At 49.3% G+C, this 15,585-nt stretch overlaps 1 protein-coding gene across 5 annotated transcripts in view; it reads left to right on the top strand.

The window, feature by feature from the left end:
• LOC123989564 (protein Hook homolog 3-like) overlaps positions 1 to 15,585 on the top strand; it is a 73,941-nt gene that overhangs the window by 21,532 nt on the left and 36,824 nt on the right. For 3 of the 5 annotated variants that reach the window (XR_006830569.1, XR_006830568.1, XM_046290678.1), the window contains exons 8-9: positions 3,138 to 3,200; positions 8,518 to 8,681. Coding sequence is in view for 2 of the 5 variants with exons in the window: in XM_046290678.1 (XP_046146634.1) it covers positions 3,138 to 3,200; positions 8,518 to 8,681 (227 nt within the window). In the remaining 3 variants the exon portion in view is untranslated. The remainder of the gene's footprint in view (positions 1 to 3,137; positions 3,201 to 8,517; positions 8,682 to 15,585) is intronic. The other 2 variants (XR_006830570.1, XM_046290679.1) reach the window with 1 other exon arrangement.

The raw sequence follows: 15,585 nt of genomic DNA, 5'->3' as shown, positions 1-15,585 counted from the left end.
CTCCTGTCCTGTTCTATTCTCCTGTCCTGTTCTCCTGTCCTGTTCTATTCTCCTGTTCTATTCTCCTGTCCTGTTCTATTCTCCTGTTCTATTCTCGTGTCCTGTTCTAATCTCCTGTCCTGTTCTATTCTCCTGTCCTATTCTCCTGTCCTGTTCTATTCTCCTGTTCTAATCTCCTGTCCTGTTCTATTATCCTGTCCTGTTCTCCTGTCCTGTTCTATTCTCCTGTCCTGTTCTATTCTAATCTCCTGTTCTATTCTCCTGTCCTGTCCTATTGTCCTGTCCTGTCCTATTCTCCTGTCCTGTTCTATTCTCCTGTCCTATTCTCCTGTCCTGTCATATTCTCCTGTTCTATTCTCCTGTCCTGTTCTATTATCCTGTCCTATTCTATTCTCCTGTTCTATTCTCCTGTCCTATTCTCCTGTTCTATTCTCCTGTCCTGTCCTATTGTCCTGTCCTATTCTCCTGTCCTATTCTCCTGTCCTGTTCTATTCTCCTGTCCTGTTCTAATCTCCTGTTCTATTCTCCTGTCATGTCCTAATCTCCTGTCCTATTCACCTGTCCTGTCCTATTCACCTGTCTTGTTCTATTCTCCTGTCCTGTCCTCCTGTCCTGTCCTGTCATATTATCCTGTCCTGTTCTATTCTCCTGTCCTATTCTCCTGTCCTGTTCTATTGTCCTGTCCTATTCTCCTGTCCTGTCCTATTCTCCTGTTCTATTCTCCTGTCCTGTTCTATTCTCCTGTCCTGTTCTCCTGTCCTGTTCTATTCTCCTGTTCTATTCTCCTGTCCTGTTCTAATCTCCTGTCCTGTCCTATTCTCCTGTCCTATTCTCCTGTTCTATTCTCTGTCCTGTTCTATTCTCCTGTTCTATTCTAATCTCCTGTTCTATTCTCCTGTCCTATTCTCCTGTCCTATTCTCCTGTCCTGTCCTATTCTCTGTCCTGTCCTATTCTCCTGTCCTGTCCTCCTGTCCTGTTCTATTCTCCTGTCCTGTTCTATTCTCCTGTTCTATTCTCCTGTCCTGTCCTATTGTCCTGTCCTATTCTCCTGTCCTGTTCTATTCTCCTGTCCTGTTCTATTCTCCTGTCCTGTTCTATTCTCCTGTCCTGTTCTATTCTCCTGTCCTGTCCTATTCTCCTGTCCTGTTCTATTCTCCTATCCTGTCCTATTGTCCTGTCCTATTCTCCTGTCCTATTCTCCTGTCCTGTTCTATTCTCCTGTTCTATTCTCCTGTCCTGTCCTATTCTCCTGTCCTGTCCTATTATCCTGTCCTATTATCCTGTCCTATTATCCTGTCCTATTATCCTGTCCTATTCTCCTGTCCTATTATCCTGTCCTATTCTCCTGTCCTGTCCTATTCTCCTGTTCTATTCTCCCTGTTCTATTCTCCTGTTCTATTCTCCTGTCCTATTCTCCTATTGTCCTGTCCTGTCTATTCTCCTGTCCTATTCTCCTGTTCTATTCTTCTGTTCTATTCTCCTGTCATATTCTCCTGTTCTATTCTCTGTCCTATTCCTGTTCTATTGTCCTGTCCTATTCTCCTGTCCTGTTCTATTCTCCTGTCCTATTCTCCTGTCCTGTCATATTCTCCTGTTCTATTCTCCTGTCCTGTTCTATTATCCTGTCCTATTATATTCTCCTGTTCTATTCTCCTGTCCTGTCCTATTGTCCTGTCCTGTCCTATTCTCCTGTCCTGTTCTATTCTCCTGTCCTGTTCTCCTGTCCTGTTCTAATCTCCTGTTCTATTCTCCTGTCCTGTTCTAATCTCCTGTTCTATTCTCCTGTCATGTCCTAATCTCCTGTTCTATTCTCCTGTCCTGTTCTATTCTCCTGTCCTGTTCTATTCTCCTGTCCTGTCCTCCTGTCCTGTCCTGTCATATTATCCTGTCCTGTTCTATTCTCCTGTCCTATTCTCCTGTCCTATTCTCTTGTCCTGTTCTATTATCCTGTCCTATTCTCCTGTCCTGTCCTATTGTCCTGTCCTGTTCTCCTGTCCTATTCTCCTGTCCTGTCCTATTCTCCTGTCCTGTTCTGTTCTCCTGTCCTGTTCTCCTGTCCTGTTCTCCTGTCCTGTTCTCCTGTCCTGTTCTCCTGTCCTGTTCTCCTGTCCTGTTCTATTCTCCTGTTCTATTCTCCTGTCCTGTTCTAATCTCCTGTCCTGTTCTATTCTCCTGTCCTATTCTCCTGTCCTGTTCTATTCTCCTGTTCTATTCTCGTGTCCTGTTCTATTCTCCTGTTCTATTCTCGTGTCCTGTTCTAATCTCCTGTCCTGTTCTATTCTCCTGTCCTATTCTCCTGTCCTGTTCTATTCTCCTGTTCTAATCTCCTGTCCTGTTCTATTATCCTGTCCTGTTCTCCTGTCCTGTTCTATTCTCCTGTCCTGTTCTATTCTAATCTCCTGTTCTATTATCCTGTCCTGTCCTATTCTCCTGTCCTGTCCTATTCTCCCGTCCTGTCCTATTGTCCTGTCCTATTATCCTGTCCTATTCTCCTGTCCTGTTCTATTCTCCTGTTCTAATCTCCTGTCCTGTTCTATTCTCCTGTCCTGTCCTATTATCCTGTCCTATTATCCTGTCCTGTCCTATTATCCTGTCCTGTTCTCCTGTCCTGTTCTATTCTCCTGTCCTGTTCTATTCTAATCTCCTGTTCTATTATCCTGTCCTGTTCTATTCTCCTGTCCTGTTCTATTCTCCTGTCCTGTTCTATTCTCCTGTCCTGTTCTATTCTCCTGTCCTGTTCTATTCTCCTGTTCTATTCTCCTGTCCTGTCCTATTGTCCTGTTCTATTCTCCTGTCCTATTCTATTATCCTGTCCTGTTCTATGCTCCTGTCCTATTCTCCTGTCCTGTTCTATTCTCCTGTCCTGTTCTCCTGTCCTGTTCTCCTGTTCTATTCTCCTGTCCTATTCTCCTGTCCTGTCCTATTTTCCTGTCCTATTCTCCCGTCCTGTCCTATTTTCCTGTCCTGTTCTCCCGTCCTGTTCTATTCTCCTGTCCTGTTCTCCTGTCCTGTTCTATTCTCCTGTCCTGTTCTCCTGTCCTGTTCTATTCTCCTGTCCTGTCCCGTTCTCGTGTCCCGATCTATTCTCCTGACCTGTCTGCACTGAACCTCTATTACTCTGTGCCTTGCTTTGAAGGCTTTCCATGTACAGGAGCAGCGAGATAGACTGAGGTTAGAGTATATTGAACTAGAGGAGAGGGTAAATAATCTTTTTATTCCTAATTTCTCTCAGTCCCTGTCATTTGACGTGTGAATTGAAAGCCCTGGATTTGAAGTGTGCTCTCTGCTTCTATAACAGCATCTCCTGTTTGAAATCCAGGCTCCTTTGACTGTGTCTGCCTCCCTAATGGCACCCTTAATGGCACCCTATTCACTCTGTAGTACACTACTATTGACCAGAGCTCTATGGGATGCTTTATGGGACCCTGGTCAAAAGTAGTGCACTATTTAGGGAGAAGTGTGCCATTTGGGACACAGCTTGTGTGGCGTATTAGTCAGCTGTCCTGTCATGCCCACCTCAGTTCTGTGTCTCACCAAGAACCACCCACCCTGCCCGTCCAGACTAATTCTCCTCCCCCTCCCCATGTTTACTTCCTAGTGTGTTACCAAGACGTCCCAATGGTAGGAAGTGCTTGGGTGCTTGGTTTTTGGTCTTGGCAGCAGTGTTCTGTCTCACCATTTTACATTAACATTATACTCATTTAGTCGACATTCTTATCCAGAGCTACTTACAGGAGCAATTAGGGTTAAGTGCCTTGCTCAAGGGGACGTTAACATATTTCACAGAGTCTGCTCAGGAATTCAAACCAGCGACCTTTTCATTACTGGCCCAACACTCTTAACCTCTAGCCTAGAGAATAGAGCAGTAGAGAAACATGCAGATGGCCAACGGGGGTCCTCCTCAACAGATGGCCAACGGGGACCTCCTCAACGGATGGCCAACGGGGGACCTCCTCAACGGATGGCCAACGGGGGACCTCCTCAACGGATGGCCAACGGGGACCTCCTCAACGGATGGCCAACGGGGACCTCCTCAACGGATGGCCAACGGGGACCTCCTCAACGGATGGCCAACGGGGACCTCCTCAACGGATGGCCAACGGGGACCTCCTCAACGGATGGCCAACGGGGACCTCCTCAACGGATGGCCAACGGGGACCTCCTCAACGGATGGCCAACGGGGACCTCCTCAACGGATGGCCAACGGGGACCTCCTCAACGGATGGCCAACGGGGACCTCCTCAACGGATGGCCAACGGGGACCTCCTCAACGGATGGCCAACGGGGACCTCCTCAACGGATGGCCAACGGGGACCTCCTCAACGGATGGCCAACGGGGACCTCCTCAACGGATGGCCAACGGGGACCAACGGGGACCTCCTCAACGGATGGCCAACGGGGACCTCCTCAACGGATGGCCAACGGGGACCTCCTCAACGGATGGCCAACGGGGACCTCCTCAACGGATGGCCAACGGGGACCTCCTCAACGGATGGCCAACGGGGACCTCCTCAACGGATGGCCAACGGGGGACCTCCTCAACGGATGGCCAACGGGGACCTCCTCAACGGATGGCCAACGGGGACCTCCTCAACGGATGGCCAACGGGGACCTCCTCAACGGATGGCCAACGGGGACCTCCTCAACGGATGGCCAACGGGGACCTCCTCAACGGATGGCCAACGGGGACCTCCTCAACGGATGGCCAACGGGGACCTCCTCAACGGATGGCCAACGGGGACCTCCTCAACGGATGGCCAACGGGGACCTCCTCAACGGATGGCCAACGGGGGACCTCCTCAACGGATGGCCAACGGGGACCTCCTCAACGGATGGCCAACGGGGACCTCCTCAACGGATGGCCAACGGGGACCTCCTCAACGGATGGCCAACGGGGACCTCCTCAACGGATGGCCAACGGGGACCTCCTCAACGGATGGCCAACGGGGGACCTCCTCAACGGATGGCCAACGGGGACCTCCTCAACGGATGGCCAACGGGGACCTCCTCAACGGATGGCCAACGGGGACCTCCTCAACGGATGGCCAACGGGGACCTCCTCAACGGATGGCCAACGGGGACCTCCTCAACGGATGGCCAACGGGGACCTCCTCAACGGATGGCCAACGGGGGATGGCCAACTCCTCAACGGATGGCCAACGGGGACCTCCTCAACGGATGGACCCAACGGGGACCTCCTCAACGGATGGCCAACGGGGACCTCCTCAACGGATGGCCAACGGGGACCTCCTCAACGGATGGCCAACGGGGACCTCCTCAACGGATGGCCAACGGGGGACCTCCTCAACGGATGGCCAACGGGGACCTCCTCAACGGATGGCCAACGGGGACCTCCTCAACGGATGGCCAACGGGGACCTCCTCAACGGATGGCCAACGGGGGATGGCCAACGGGGACCTCCTCAACGGATGGCCAACGGGGACCTCCTCAACGGATGGCCAACGGGGACCTCCTCAACGGATGGCCAACGGGGACCTCCTCAACGGATGGCCAACGGGGACCTCCTCAACGGATGGCCAACGGGGACCTCCTCAACGGATGGCCAACGGGGACCTCCTCAACGGATGGCCAACGGGGACCTCCTCAACGGATGGCCAACGGGGACCTCCTCAACGGATGGCCAACGGGGGACCTCCTCAACGGATGGCCAACGGGGGACGGATCCTCAACGGATGGCCAACGGGGGACCTCCTCAACGGATGGCCAACGGGGGACCTCCTCAACGGATGGCCAACGGGGGACCTCCTCAACGGATGGCCAACGGGGGACCTCCTCAACGGATGGCCAACGGGGGACCTCCTCAACGGATGGCCAACGGGGGACCTCCTCAACGGATGGCCAACGGGGGGACCTCCTCAACGGATGGCCAACGGGGGAGTTAATTTACTTGGCTGCCAACTGCCAATGGACTCATTGGTCCTCTATGCAGTTCCACATCCACCTAGGTGGAGATCCATGCATTAGTTAGCATTTGCTTCTATGACAGAGTAGTAAAGTCTATGAAAGAGTAGTATAGTCTATGAAAGAGTAGTATAGTCTATGAAAGAGTAGTATAGTCTATGAAAGAGTAGTATAGTCTATGAAAGAGTAGTATAGTCTATGAAAGAGTAGTAATGTCTATGAAAGAGTAGTAATGTCTATGAAAGAGTAGTAATGTCTATGAAAGAGTAGTAATGTCTATGAAGGAGTAGTAATGTCTATGACAGAGTAGTAAGTCTATGACAGAGTAGTAAGTCTATGACAGAGTAGTAAGGTATTGTGGTTGGAGAAGAGAGTTCCTTCACTTTAACATGTGATTCCTTCTGGCTCCAGAGAGACATGTTTGTTGTTGAACTGGTGTTTCACAGTGCAGTAGGTCTCTGTTATAGGGTTAGGTGTTTCACAGTGCAGTAGGTCTCTGTTATAGGGTTAGGTGTTTCACAGTGCAGTAGGTCTCTGTTTTAGGGTTAGGTGTTTCACAGTGCAGTAGGTCTGTATTCTAGGGTTAGGTGTTTCACAGTGCAGTAGGTCTGTATTCTAGGGTTAGGTGTTTCACAGTGCAGTAGGTCTGTATTCTAGGGTTAGGTGTTTCACAGTGCAGTAGGTCTCTGTGGTATAGGGTTAGGTGTTTCACAGTGCAGTAGGTCTGTATTCTAGGGTTAGGTGTTTCACAGTGCAGTAGGTCTCTGTTATTGGGTTAGGTGTTTCACAGTGCAGTAGGTCTGTATTCTAGGGTTAGGTGTTTCACAGTGCAGTAGGTATCTGGCATAGGGTTAGGTGTTTCACAGTGCAGTAGGTCTGTATTCTAGGGTTAGGTGTTTCACAGTGCAGTAGGTCTCTGTTATTGGGTTAGGTGTTTCACAGTGCAGTAGGTCTGTATTCTAGGGTTAGGTGTTTCACAGTGCAGTAGGTATCTGGCATAGGGTTAGGTGTTTCACAGTGCAGTAGGTCTGTATTCTAGGGTTAGGTGTTTCACAGTGCAGTAGGTCTGTATTCTAGGGTTAGGTGTTTCACAGTGCAGTAGGTATCTGGCATAGGGTTAGGTGTCTGGCATAGGGTTAGGTGTTTCACAGTGCAGTAGGTCTGTATTCTAGGGTTAGGTGTTTCACAGTGCAGTAGGTCTCTGGCATAGGGTTAGGTGTTTCACAGTGCAGTAGGTCTGTATTCTAGGGTTAGGTGTTTCACAGTGCAGTAGGTCTCTATTCTAGGGTTAGGTGTTTCACAGTGCAGTAGGTCTCTGTTATTGGGTTAGGTGTTTCACAGTGCAGTAGGTCTCTGTGGTATAGGGTTAGGTGTTTCACAGTGCAGTAGGTCTGTATTCTAGGGTTAGGTGTTTCACAGTGCAGTAGGTCTCTGGCATAGGGTTAGGTGTTTCACAGTGCAGTAGGTCTCTGGCATAGGGTTAGGTGTTTCACAGTGCAGTAGGTCTCTGTTATTGGGTTAGGTGTTTCACAGTGCAGTAGGTCTCTGTTATTGGGTTAGGTGTTTCACAGTGCAGTAGGTCTCTGGCATAGGGTTAGGTGTTTCACAGTGCAGTAGGTCTCTGGCATAGGGTTAGGTGTTTCACAGTGCAGTAGGTCTCTGTTATTGGGTTAGGTGTTTCACAGTGCAGTAGGTCTCTGTTATTGGGTTAGGTGTTTCACAGTGCAGTAGGTCTCTGTGGTATAGGGTTAGGTGTTTCACAGTGCAGTAGGTCTGTATTCTAGGGTTAGGTGTTTCACAGTGCAGTAGGTCTCTGGCATAGGGTTAGGTGTTTCACAGTGCAGTAGGTCTCTGTTATTGGGTTAGGTGTTTCACAGTGCAGTAGGTCTCTGTTATTGGGTTAGGTGTTTCACAGTGCAGTAGGTCTCTGTTATTGGGTTAGGTGTTTCACAGTGCAGTAGGTCTCTGGCATAGGGTTAGGTGTTTCACAGTGCAGTAGGTCTCTGGCATAGGGTTAGGTGTTTCACAGTGCAGTAGGTCTCTGGCATAGGGTTAGGTGTTTCACAGTGCAGTAGGTCTCTGGCATAGGGTTAGGTGTTTCACAGTGCAGTAGGTCTCTGTTATTGGGTTAGGTGTTTCACAGTGCAGTAGGTCTCTGTTATTGGGTTAGGTCCCTTTATCAGCTGTTAAGGTACATTTCACTGCCTGTTTTGATGAAGTCATACACAGTAGTTGGCTGTTTCTCAAACACCCCACTGCTGCTTGGCTTCTGTGTGGAGTGAGTATGATCCTGCCAACACGTTGTTGAGAAAGCCACATAAAAGCATGTTGCCTAGTTTGCTCTGTACTAAGACTTTGTGGGTTTGGTTTTGTTGTTTTTGTGTGCTTGCTTTTTTCCTGATTTGAAATCAATTGTTTGTGATCATAAAATGTGGTCATGAAAAAAAAAAAAAACTTTTGCTGTTGAAGAACAATTCAGATTTTAAAGTACTGTACTTTTCATGTTTACGAAAGAGAAAAGTCAAATGTTTTTGTAAAGACTTTCAGTAAATCGCAGATGATCGGTATGTGTAATGACAAATATTCCCCACTAGGTGGCAGCGCTACAGGAGGAGAGGGGTAGTCTCCTGGCTGAGAACCAGATCCTCATGGAGCGTCTCAACCAGTCTGACTCCATAGAAGACCTGAACAGCCCTGTAGGACGAAGACACCTGCAGCTGCAGACACAGCTAGAACAGCTCCAGGAGGAGACCTTCAGGTAACACCCTTAGGTCCAGGCTGGGGGCGGAGGAGGTCTTGGCAGGGAGGGAGATGGGGGTGGGGAGGGAGGTCCAGGAAGTGAAGAAGGGAGGTACCTGGTTCTCAGCCCCACCTTGAGAAAAGTATGAATGAGTTTCTCATTTACAGTTTCATTCAGTTTCTGTCACAGATGCTTTGATCGTTCCACCTACAATTACAGAATCATTTTGTGTTTCAGATGCGTTGTGTTTCAGATGCGTTGTGTTTCAGATGCGTTGTGTTTCAGATGCGTTGTGTTTCAGATGCGTTGTGTTTCAGATGCGTTGTGTTTCAGACGCGTTGTGTTTCAGACGCGTTGTGTTTCAGACGCGTTGTGTTTCAGACGCGTTGTGTTTCAGACGCGTTGTGTTTCAGACGCGTTGTGTTTCAGACGCGTTGTGTTTCAGACGCGTTGTGTTTCAGACGCGTTGTGTTTCAGACGCGTTGTGTTTCAGACGCGTTGTGTTTCAGACGCGTTGTGTTTCAGACGCGTTGTGTTTCAGACGCGTTGTGTTTCAGACGCGTTGTGTTTCAGATGCGTTGTGTTTCAGATGAATACGGTGCATTTGAAAGTATTCGGTTCCTTCTGTAGCTCAGTTGGTAGAGCATGGCGCTTGTAACGCCAGGGTAGTGGGTTCGATCCCCGGGACCACCCATACGTAGAATGTATGCACACATGACTGTAAGTCTCTTTGGATAAAAGTGTCTGCTAAATGGCATATATTATTATATATATATTCAGACCCCTTCACTTTTTACACATTTTGTTATGTTATTAAAATTTAATTTTATTAAATGTCCTTATACATCTACACACAAATACCTCATGATAACGACGCAAAAACAGTTTTAAATATAAAACAAATGGAAATATCACATTTACATAAGTATACAGACCCTTTACTCATTACTTTGTTGAAGCACCTTACAGCCTCTAGTCGTCTTGGGTATGACGCTACAAGCTTGGCACACCTGTATTTGGGGAGTTTCTCCCATTCTTCTCTGCAGATCCTCTCAAGCTCTGTCAGGTTGGATGGGGAGCGTTGCTGCACAGCTATTTTCAGGACTCTCCAGAAATATTTGATCGGGTTCAAGTCCAGGCTCTCAATGACATTCAGAGACTTGTACCGAAGCCTCTCCTGTGTTGCCTTGGCTGTGTGCTTAGGGTCGTTGTCCTGTTGGAAGGTGAACCTTCACCCCAGTCTGAGGTCCTGAGCGCTCTGGAGCAGGTTTTCATCAAGGATCTCTCTGTACTTTGCTCTGTTCATCTTTCCCTCGATCCTGACTAGTCTCCCAGTCCCTGCTGCTGAAAAACATCCCCACAGCATGAGGCTGCCACCACCATGCTTCACCGTAAGGGGATGGTGCCAGGTTTCCTCCAGACGTGATGCTGTCACCACCATGCTTCACCGTAGGAATGGTGCCAGGTTTCCTCCAGACGTGATGCTGTCACCACCATGCTTCACCGTAGGAATGGTGCCAGGTTTCCTCCAGACGTGATGCTGTCACCACCATGCTTCACCGTAGGGACGGTGACAGGTTTCCTCCAGATGTGACGCTTGGCATTCAGGCCAAAGAGTTCAATCTTGGTTTCATCAGACCAGAGAATCTTGTTTCTCATGGTCAGAGAGTCCTTTAGGTGCCTTTTGGCAAACTCCAAGCGGGCTGTCATGTGCCTTTTATTGAAGAGTGGCTTCCATCTGGCCACTGTACCATAACGGCCTGATTGGTAGAGTGCTACAGAGATGGTTGTCCTTCTGGAAGGTTCTCCCATCTCCACAGAGGAACTCTGGAGCTCCCAGACCAAGGCCCTTCTCCCCCGATTGCTCAGTTTGGCCAGGTTGCCAGCTCTAGGAAGAATCTTGGTGGTTCTAAACTTCTTCCATTTAAGAATGATGGAGGACACTGTGTTCTTGGGGACCTTCAATGCTGCAGAAATGTTTTGGTACCCTTTTCCAGATCTCTGCCTCGACACAATCCTGTCACGGAGCTCTACGGACTCCTTTGACCTCATTGCTTGGTTTTTGCTCGGATTTGTTATGTAAATAAGATCTTTCTTTATTGTTTTTATTATTTTTTATTTGCAAAAATTAAATAAACTGTTTTCACTTTGTCATTACGGGATATTGTGTGTAGATTGATGAGAAACAAATTATTGAATCAATTTTAGAGTTAATGCTGTAACGTAACAAGATGTGTAAGAAATGAAGGGGCATAAATACTTCCCGAGTGCACCGTATGTTCCTGGTCTCACAGATAGAAACAGACTGTGCTGACAGAGATCTAATGTTAGTAGTTCTGTTATTAAACAGGCTGTAACTCACTGAGCGATTGATTGGTTAAAGAGCTTTTTGATTTCTCCCTCAGCCTTTTGAATCTGCCATTTTGTGTCACCAGTGTGTCTGCCATTTAGTCCACTAGGGACTTTTCATTGCATTATGTAGTCATCAATGTGTAAGCTATTCTGTTTCTGGGTTTATGTAATTCTGTGTGATTGTTTAGTTAGTTAGTAAATAAATAATTAAGCCAGTTTGTATATCGCTGATTCGTCATTTATCCAAAGATTTTGCTTCATTCAGAATGAGACTGAAGGTAAATTAATTAATGACTGATTGATGACTGAAATAGAAGATATCTTGAAGAGTTAAGTTTAAATAAACTCTGTGGTGCCCCAAGATTGCTAATGAGTTAATTGTTACAGAATTAAGTTGATTATCATAATATTATATATAGTTAATTGATTTGATAAAATAATCATCATCACGTGAATGATAGTAAAGACACACACACACACACACACACACACACACACACACACACACACACACACACACACACACACACACACACACACACACACACACACACACACACACACACACACACACACACACACACACACACACACACACACACACACATCTAAGTGAGGAATGTGTTCATTCAAAAGATGTTAGTGGATTGGATCAACTGAGACAGTCTTATTATTCTCCAGTCCAGACCTGGGCCTGTATTAATAAGACCTGGGCCTGTATAAAAAAAAACCTGGGCCTGTATAAAAAAAACCTGGGCCTGTATTAATAAGACCTGGGCCTGTATTAATAAGACCTGGGCCTGTATTAATAAGACCTGGGCCTGTATTAATAAGACCTGGGCCTGTATTAATAAGACCTGGGCCTGTATTAATAAGACCTGGGCCTGTATTAATAAGACCTGGGCCTGTATTAATAAGACCTGGGCCTGTATTAATAAGACCTGGGCCTTTAGTAATAAGTATTAACCTGGGCCTGTAGTAATAAGTATTAACCTGGGCCTGTATTAATAAGTATTAACCTGGGCCTGTATTAATAAGACCTGGGCCTGTATTAATAAGACCTGGGCCTGTATTAATAAGACCTGGGCCTGTATTAATAAGTATTAACATGGGCCTGTATTAAAGACTTAAGACCTGGGTCTATTATTCTCCAGACCTGTATTAAAAGTATTAACCTGAGCCTGTATTAAAAGACCTGGGTCTGTATTAAAAGACCTGGGCCTGTATTAATAAGACCTGGGCATGTATTAATAAGACCTGGGCCTGTATTAATAAGACCTGGGCCTGTATTAATAAGACCTGGGCCTGTATTAATAAGACCTGGGCCTGTATTAATAAGCTGTAGATAATAGATATTAATAAAGCTTCTCGGAGTAGGAGTACTGGTCTAGGATCAGTTCTCCCTTGTCCACATTATGTTATTCATCATGATCTAAAAGACAACTGATCCTAGACCAGCCACTAACCATTTGGCACTCACAGCAGGCACTCAGAGATGTCTCTGTTGAGTTGGGACTGGGACTACCTGCCCCTCCCTTTCACCCTGCCCCCTGGCCTTGGCCCCAACCCCCAGCGGTGGCCTCAGCCACCTCTCTGCCCCTGCTGGTAAAAGATCACACTGCCTGGGTTCATCTCACCCACGGAACCTCAGGGACTCACTCACTCTGACTGGGTCTTCAATGGTGTTTGGTTTACCACAGGACCGTGGGCCATCACCACAGTGTCTGGTTCACCACAGGACCGTGGGCCATCACCACAGTGTCTGGTTCACCACAGGACCCTGGGCCATCACCACGGTGTCTGGTTCACCACAGGACCCTGGGCCATCACCACGGTGTCTGGTTCACCACAGGACCCTGGGCCATCACCACGGTGTCTGGTTCACCACAGGACCTTGGGCCATCACCACGTTGTCTGGTTCACCACAGTGTCTGGTTCACCACAGTGTCTGGGTCACCACAGGACCTTGGGCCATCACCACAGTGTCTGGTTCACCACAGGACCTTGGGCCATCACCACAGTGTCTGGTTCACCACAGGACCTTGGGCCATCACCACGGTGTCTGGTTCACCACATGACCTTGGGCCATCACCACAGTGTCTTGTTCACCACAGGACCTTGGGCCATCACCACAGTGTCTGGTTCACCAGGGTGTCTGGTTTACCACAGGACCTTGGGCCATCACCACAGTGTCTGGTTCACCACAGGACCTTGGGCCATCACCACAGTGTCTGGTTCACCACGGTGTCTGGTTCACCACAGGACCCTGGGCCATCACCACGGTGTCTGGTTCACCACAGGACCCTGGGCCATCACCACGGTGTCTGGTTCACCACAGGACCCTGGGCCATCACCACGGTGTCTGGTTCACCACAGGACCCTGGGCCATCACCACGGTGTCTGGTTCACCACAGACCTTGGGCCATCACCGCGGTGTCTGGTTCACCACAGGACCCTGGGCCATCACCACAGTGTCTGGTTCACCACGGTGTCTGGTTCACCACAGGACCTTGGGCCATCACCACAGTGTCTGGTTCACCACAGGACCCTGGGCCATCACCACGGTTTCTGGTTCACCACAGGACCCTGGGCCATCACCACGGTGTCTGGTTCACCACAGGACCTTGGGCCATCACCACGGTGTCTGGTTCACCACAGGACCCTGGGCCATCACCACACTGTCTGGGTTCATCTCACCCACGGAACCTCAGGGACTCACTCACTCTGACCGGGTCTTCAATGGTGTTTGGTTTACCACAGGACCCTGGGCCATCACCACAGTATCTGGTTCACCACGGTGTCTGGTTCACCACAGTGTCTGGTTCACCACAGGACCCTGGGCCATCACCACAGTATCTGGTTCACCACGGTGTCTGGTTCACCACAGGACCCTGGGCCATCACCACAGTGTCTGGTTCACCACGGTGTCTGGTTCACCACAGGACCCTGGGCCATCACCACAGTATCTGGTTCACCACGGTGTCTGGTTCACCACATGACCCTGGGCCATCACCACAGTGTCTGGTTCACCACAGGACCCTGGGCCATCACCACAGTATCTGGTTCACCACGGTGTCTGGTTCACCACATGACCCTGGGCCATCACCACAGTGTCTGGTTCACCACAGGACCCTGGGCCATCACCACAGTATCTGGTTCACCACAGGACCCTGGGCCATCACCACGGTGTCTGGTTCACCACAGGACCCTGGGCCATCACCACAGTGTCTGGTTCACCACAGTGTCTGGTTCACCACAGGACCCTGGGCCATCACATTTACATTTACATTTAAGTCATTTAGCAGACGCTCTTATCCAGAGCGACTTACAAATTGGTGCATTCACCTTATGACATCCAGTGGGACAGTCACTTAACAATAGTGCATCTAAAACTTAGGGGGTGGGGTGAGAGGATTACTTAACCTATCCTAGGTATTCCTTAAAGAGGTGGGGTTTCAGGTGTCTCCGGAAGGTGGTGATTGACTCCGCTGTCCTGGCGTCGTGAGGGAGTTTGTTCCACCATTGGGGGGCCAGGGCAGCGAACAGTTTTGACTGGGCTGAGCGGGAGCTGTACTTCCTCAGTGGTAGGGAGGCGAGCAGGCCAGAGGTGGATGAACGCAGTGCCCTTGTTTGGGTGTAGGGCCTGATCAGAGCCTGGAGGTACTGAGGTGCCGTTCCCCTCACAGCTCCGTAGGCAAGCACCATGGTCTTGTAGCGGATGCGAGCTTCAACTGGAAGCCAGTGGAGAGAACGGAGGAGCGGGGTGACGTGAGAGAACTTGGGAAGGTTGAACACCAGACGGGCTGCGGCGTTCTGGATGAGTTGAAGGGGTTTAATGGCACAGGCAGGGAGCCCAGCCAACAGCGAGTTGCAGTAATCCAGACGGGAGATGACAAGTGCCTGGATTAGGACCTGCGCCGCTTCCTGTGTGAGGCAGGGTCGTACTCTGCGGATGTTGTAGAGCATGAACCTACAGGAACGGGCCACCGCCTTGATGTTAGTTGAGAACGACAGGGTGTTGTCCAGGATCACGCCAAGGTTCTTGGCGCTCTGGGAGGAGGACACAATGGAGTTGTCAACCGTGATGGCGAGATCATGGAACGGGCAGTCCTTCCCCGGGAGGAAGAGCAGCTCCGTCTTGCCGAGGTTCAGCTTGAGGTGGTGATCCGTCATCCACACTGATATGTCTGCCAGACATGCAGAGATGCGATTCGCCACCTGGTCATCAGAAGGGGAAAGGAGAAGATTAATTGTGTGTCGTCTGCATAGCAATGATAAGAGAGACCATGTGAGGTTATGACAGAGCCAAGTGACTTGGTGTATAGCGAGAATAGGAGAGGGCCAAGAACAGAGCCCTGGGGGACACCAGTGGTGAGAGCGCGTGGTGAGGAGACAGATTCTCGCCACGCCACCTGGTAGGAGCGACCTGTCAGGTAGGACGCAATCCAAGCGTGGGCCGCGCCGGAGATGCCCAACTCGGAGAGGGTGGAGAGGAGGATCTGATGGTTCACAGTATCGAAGGCAGCCGATAGATCTAGAAGGATGAGAGCAGAGAGAGAGAGTTAGCTTT

The sequence above is a fragment of the Oncorhynchus gorbuscha genome, linkage group LG11 (assembly GCF_021184085.1).
Source record: "Oncorhynchus gorbuscha isolate QuinsamMale2020 ecotype Even-year linkage group LG11, OgorEven_v1.0, whole genome shotgun sequence".
NCBI lineage: Eukaryota > Metazoa > Chordata > Actinopteri > Salmoniformes > Salmonidae > Oncorhynchus > Oncorhynchus gorbuscha.
The sequence above is the reverse complement of the archived record's forward strand: the minus strand, read 5'-3'. Positions and strand labels throughout refer to the sequence as shown.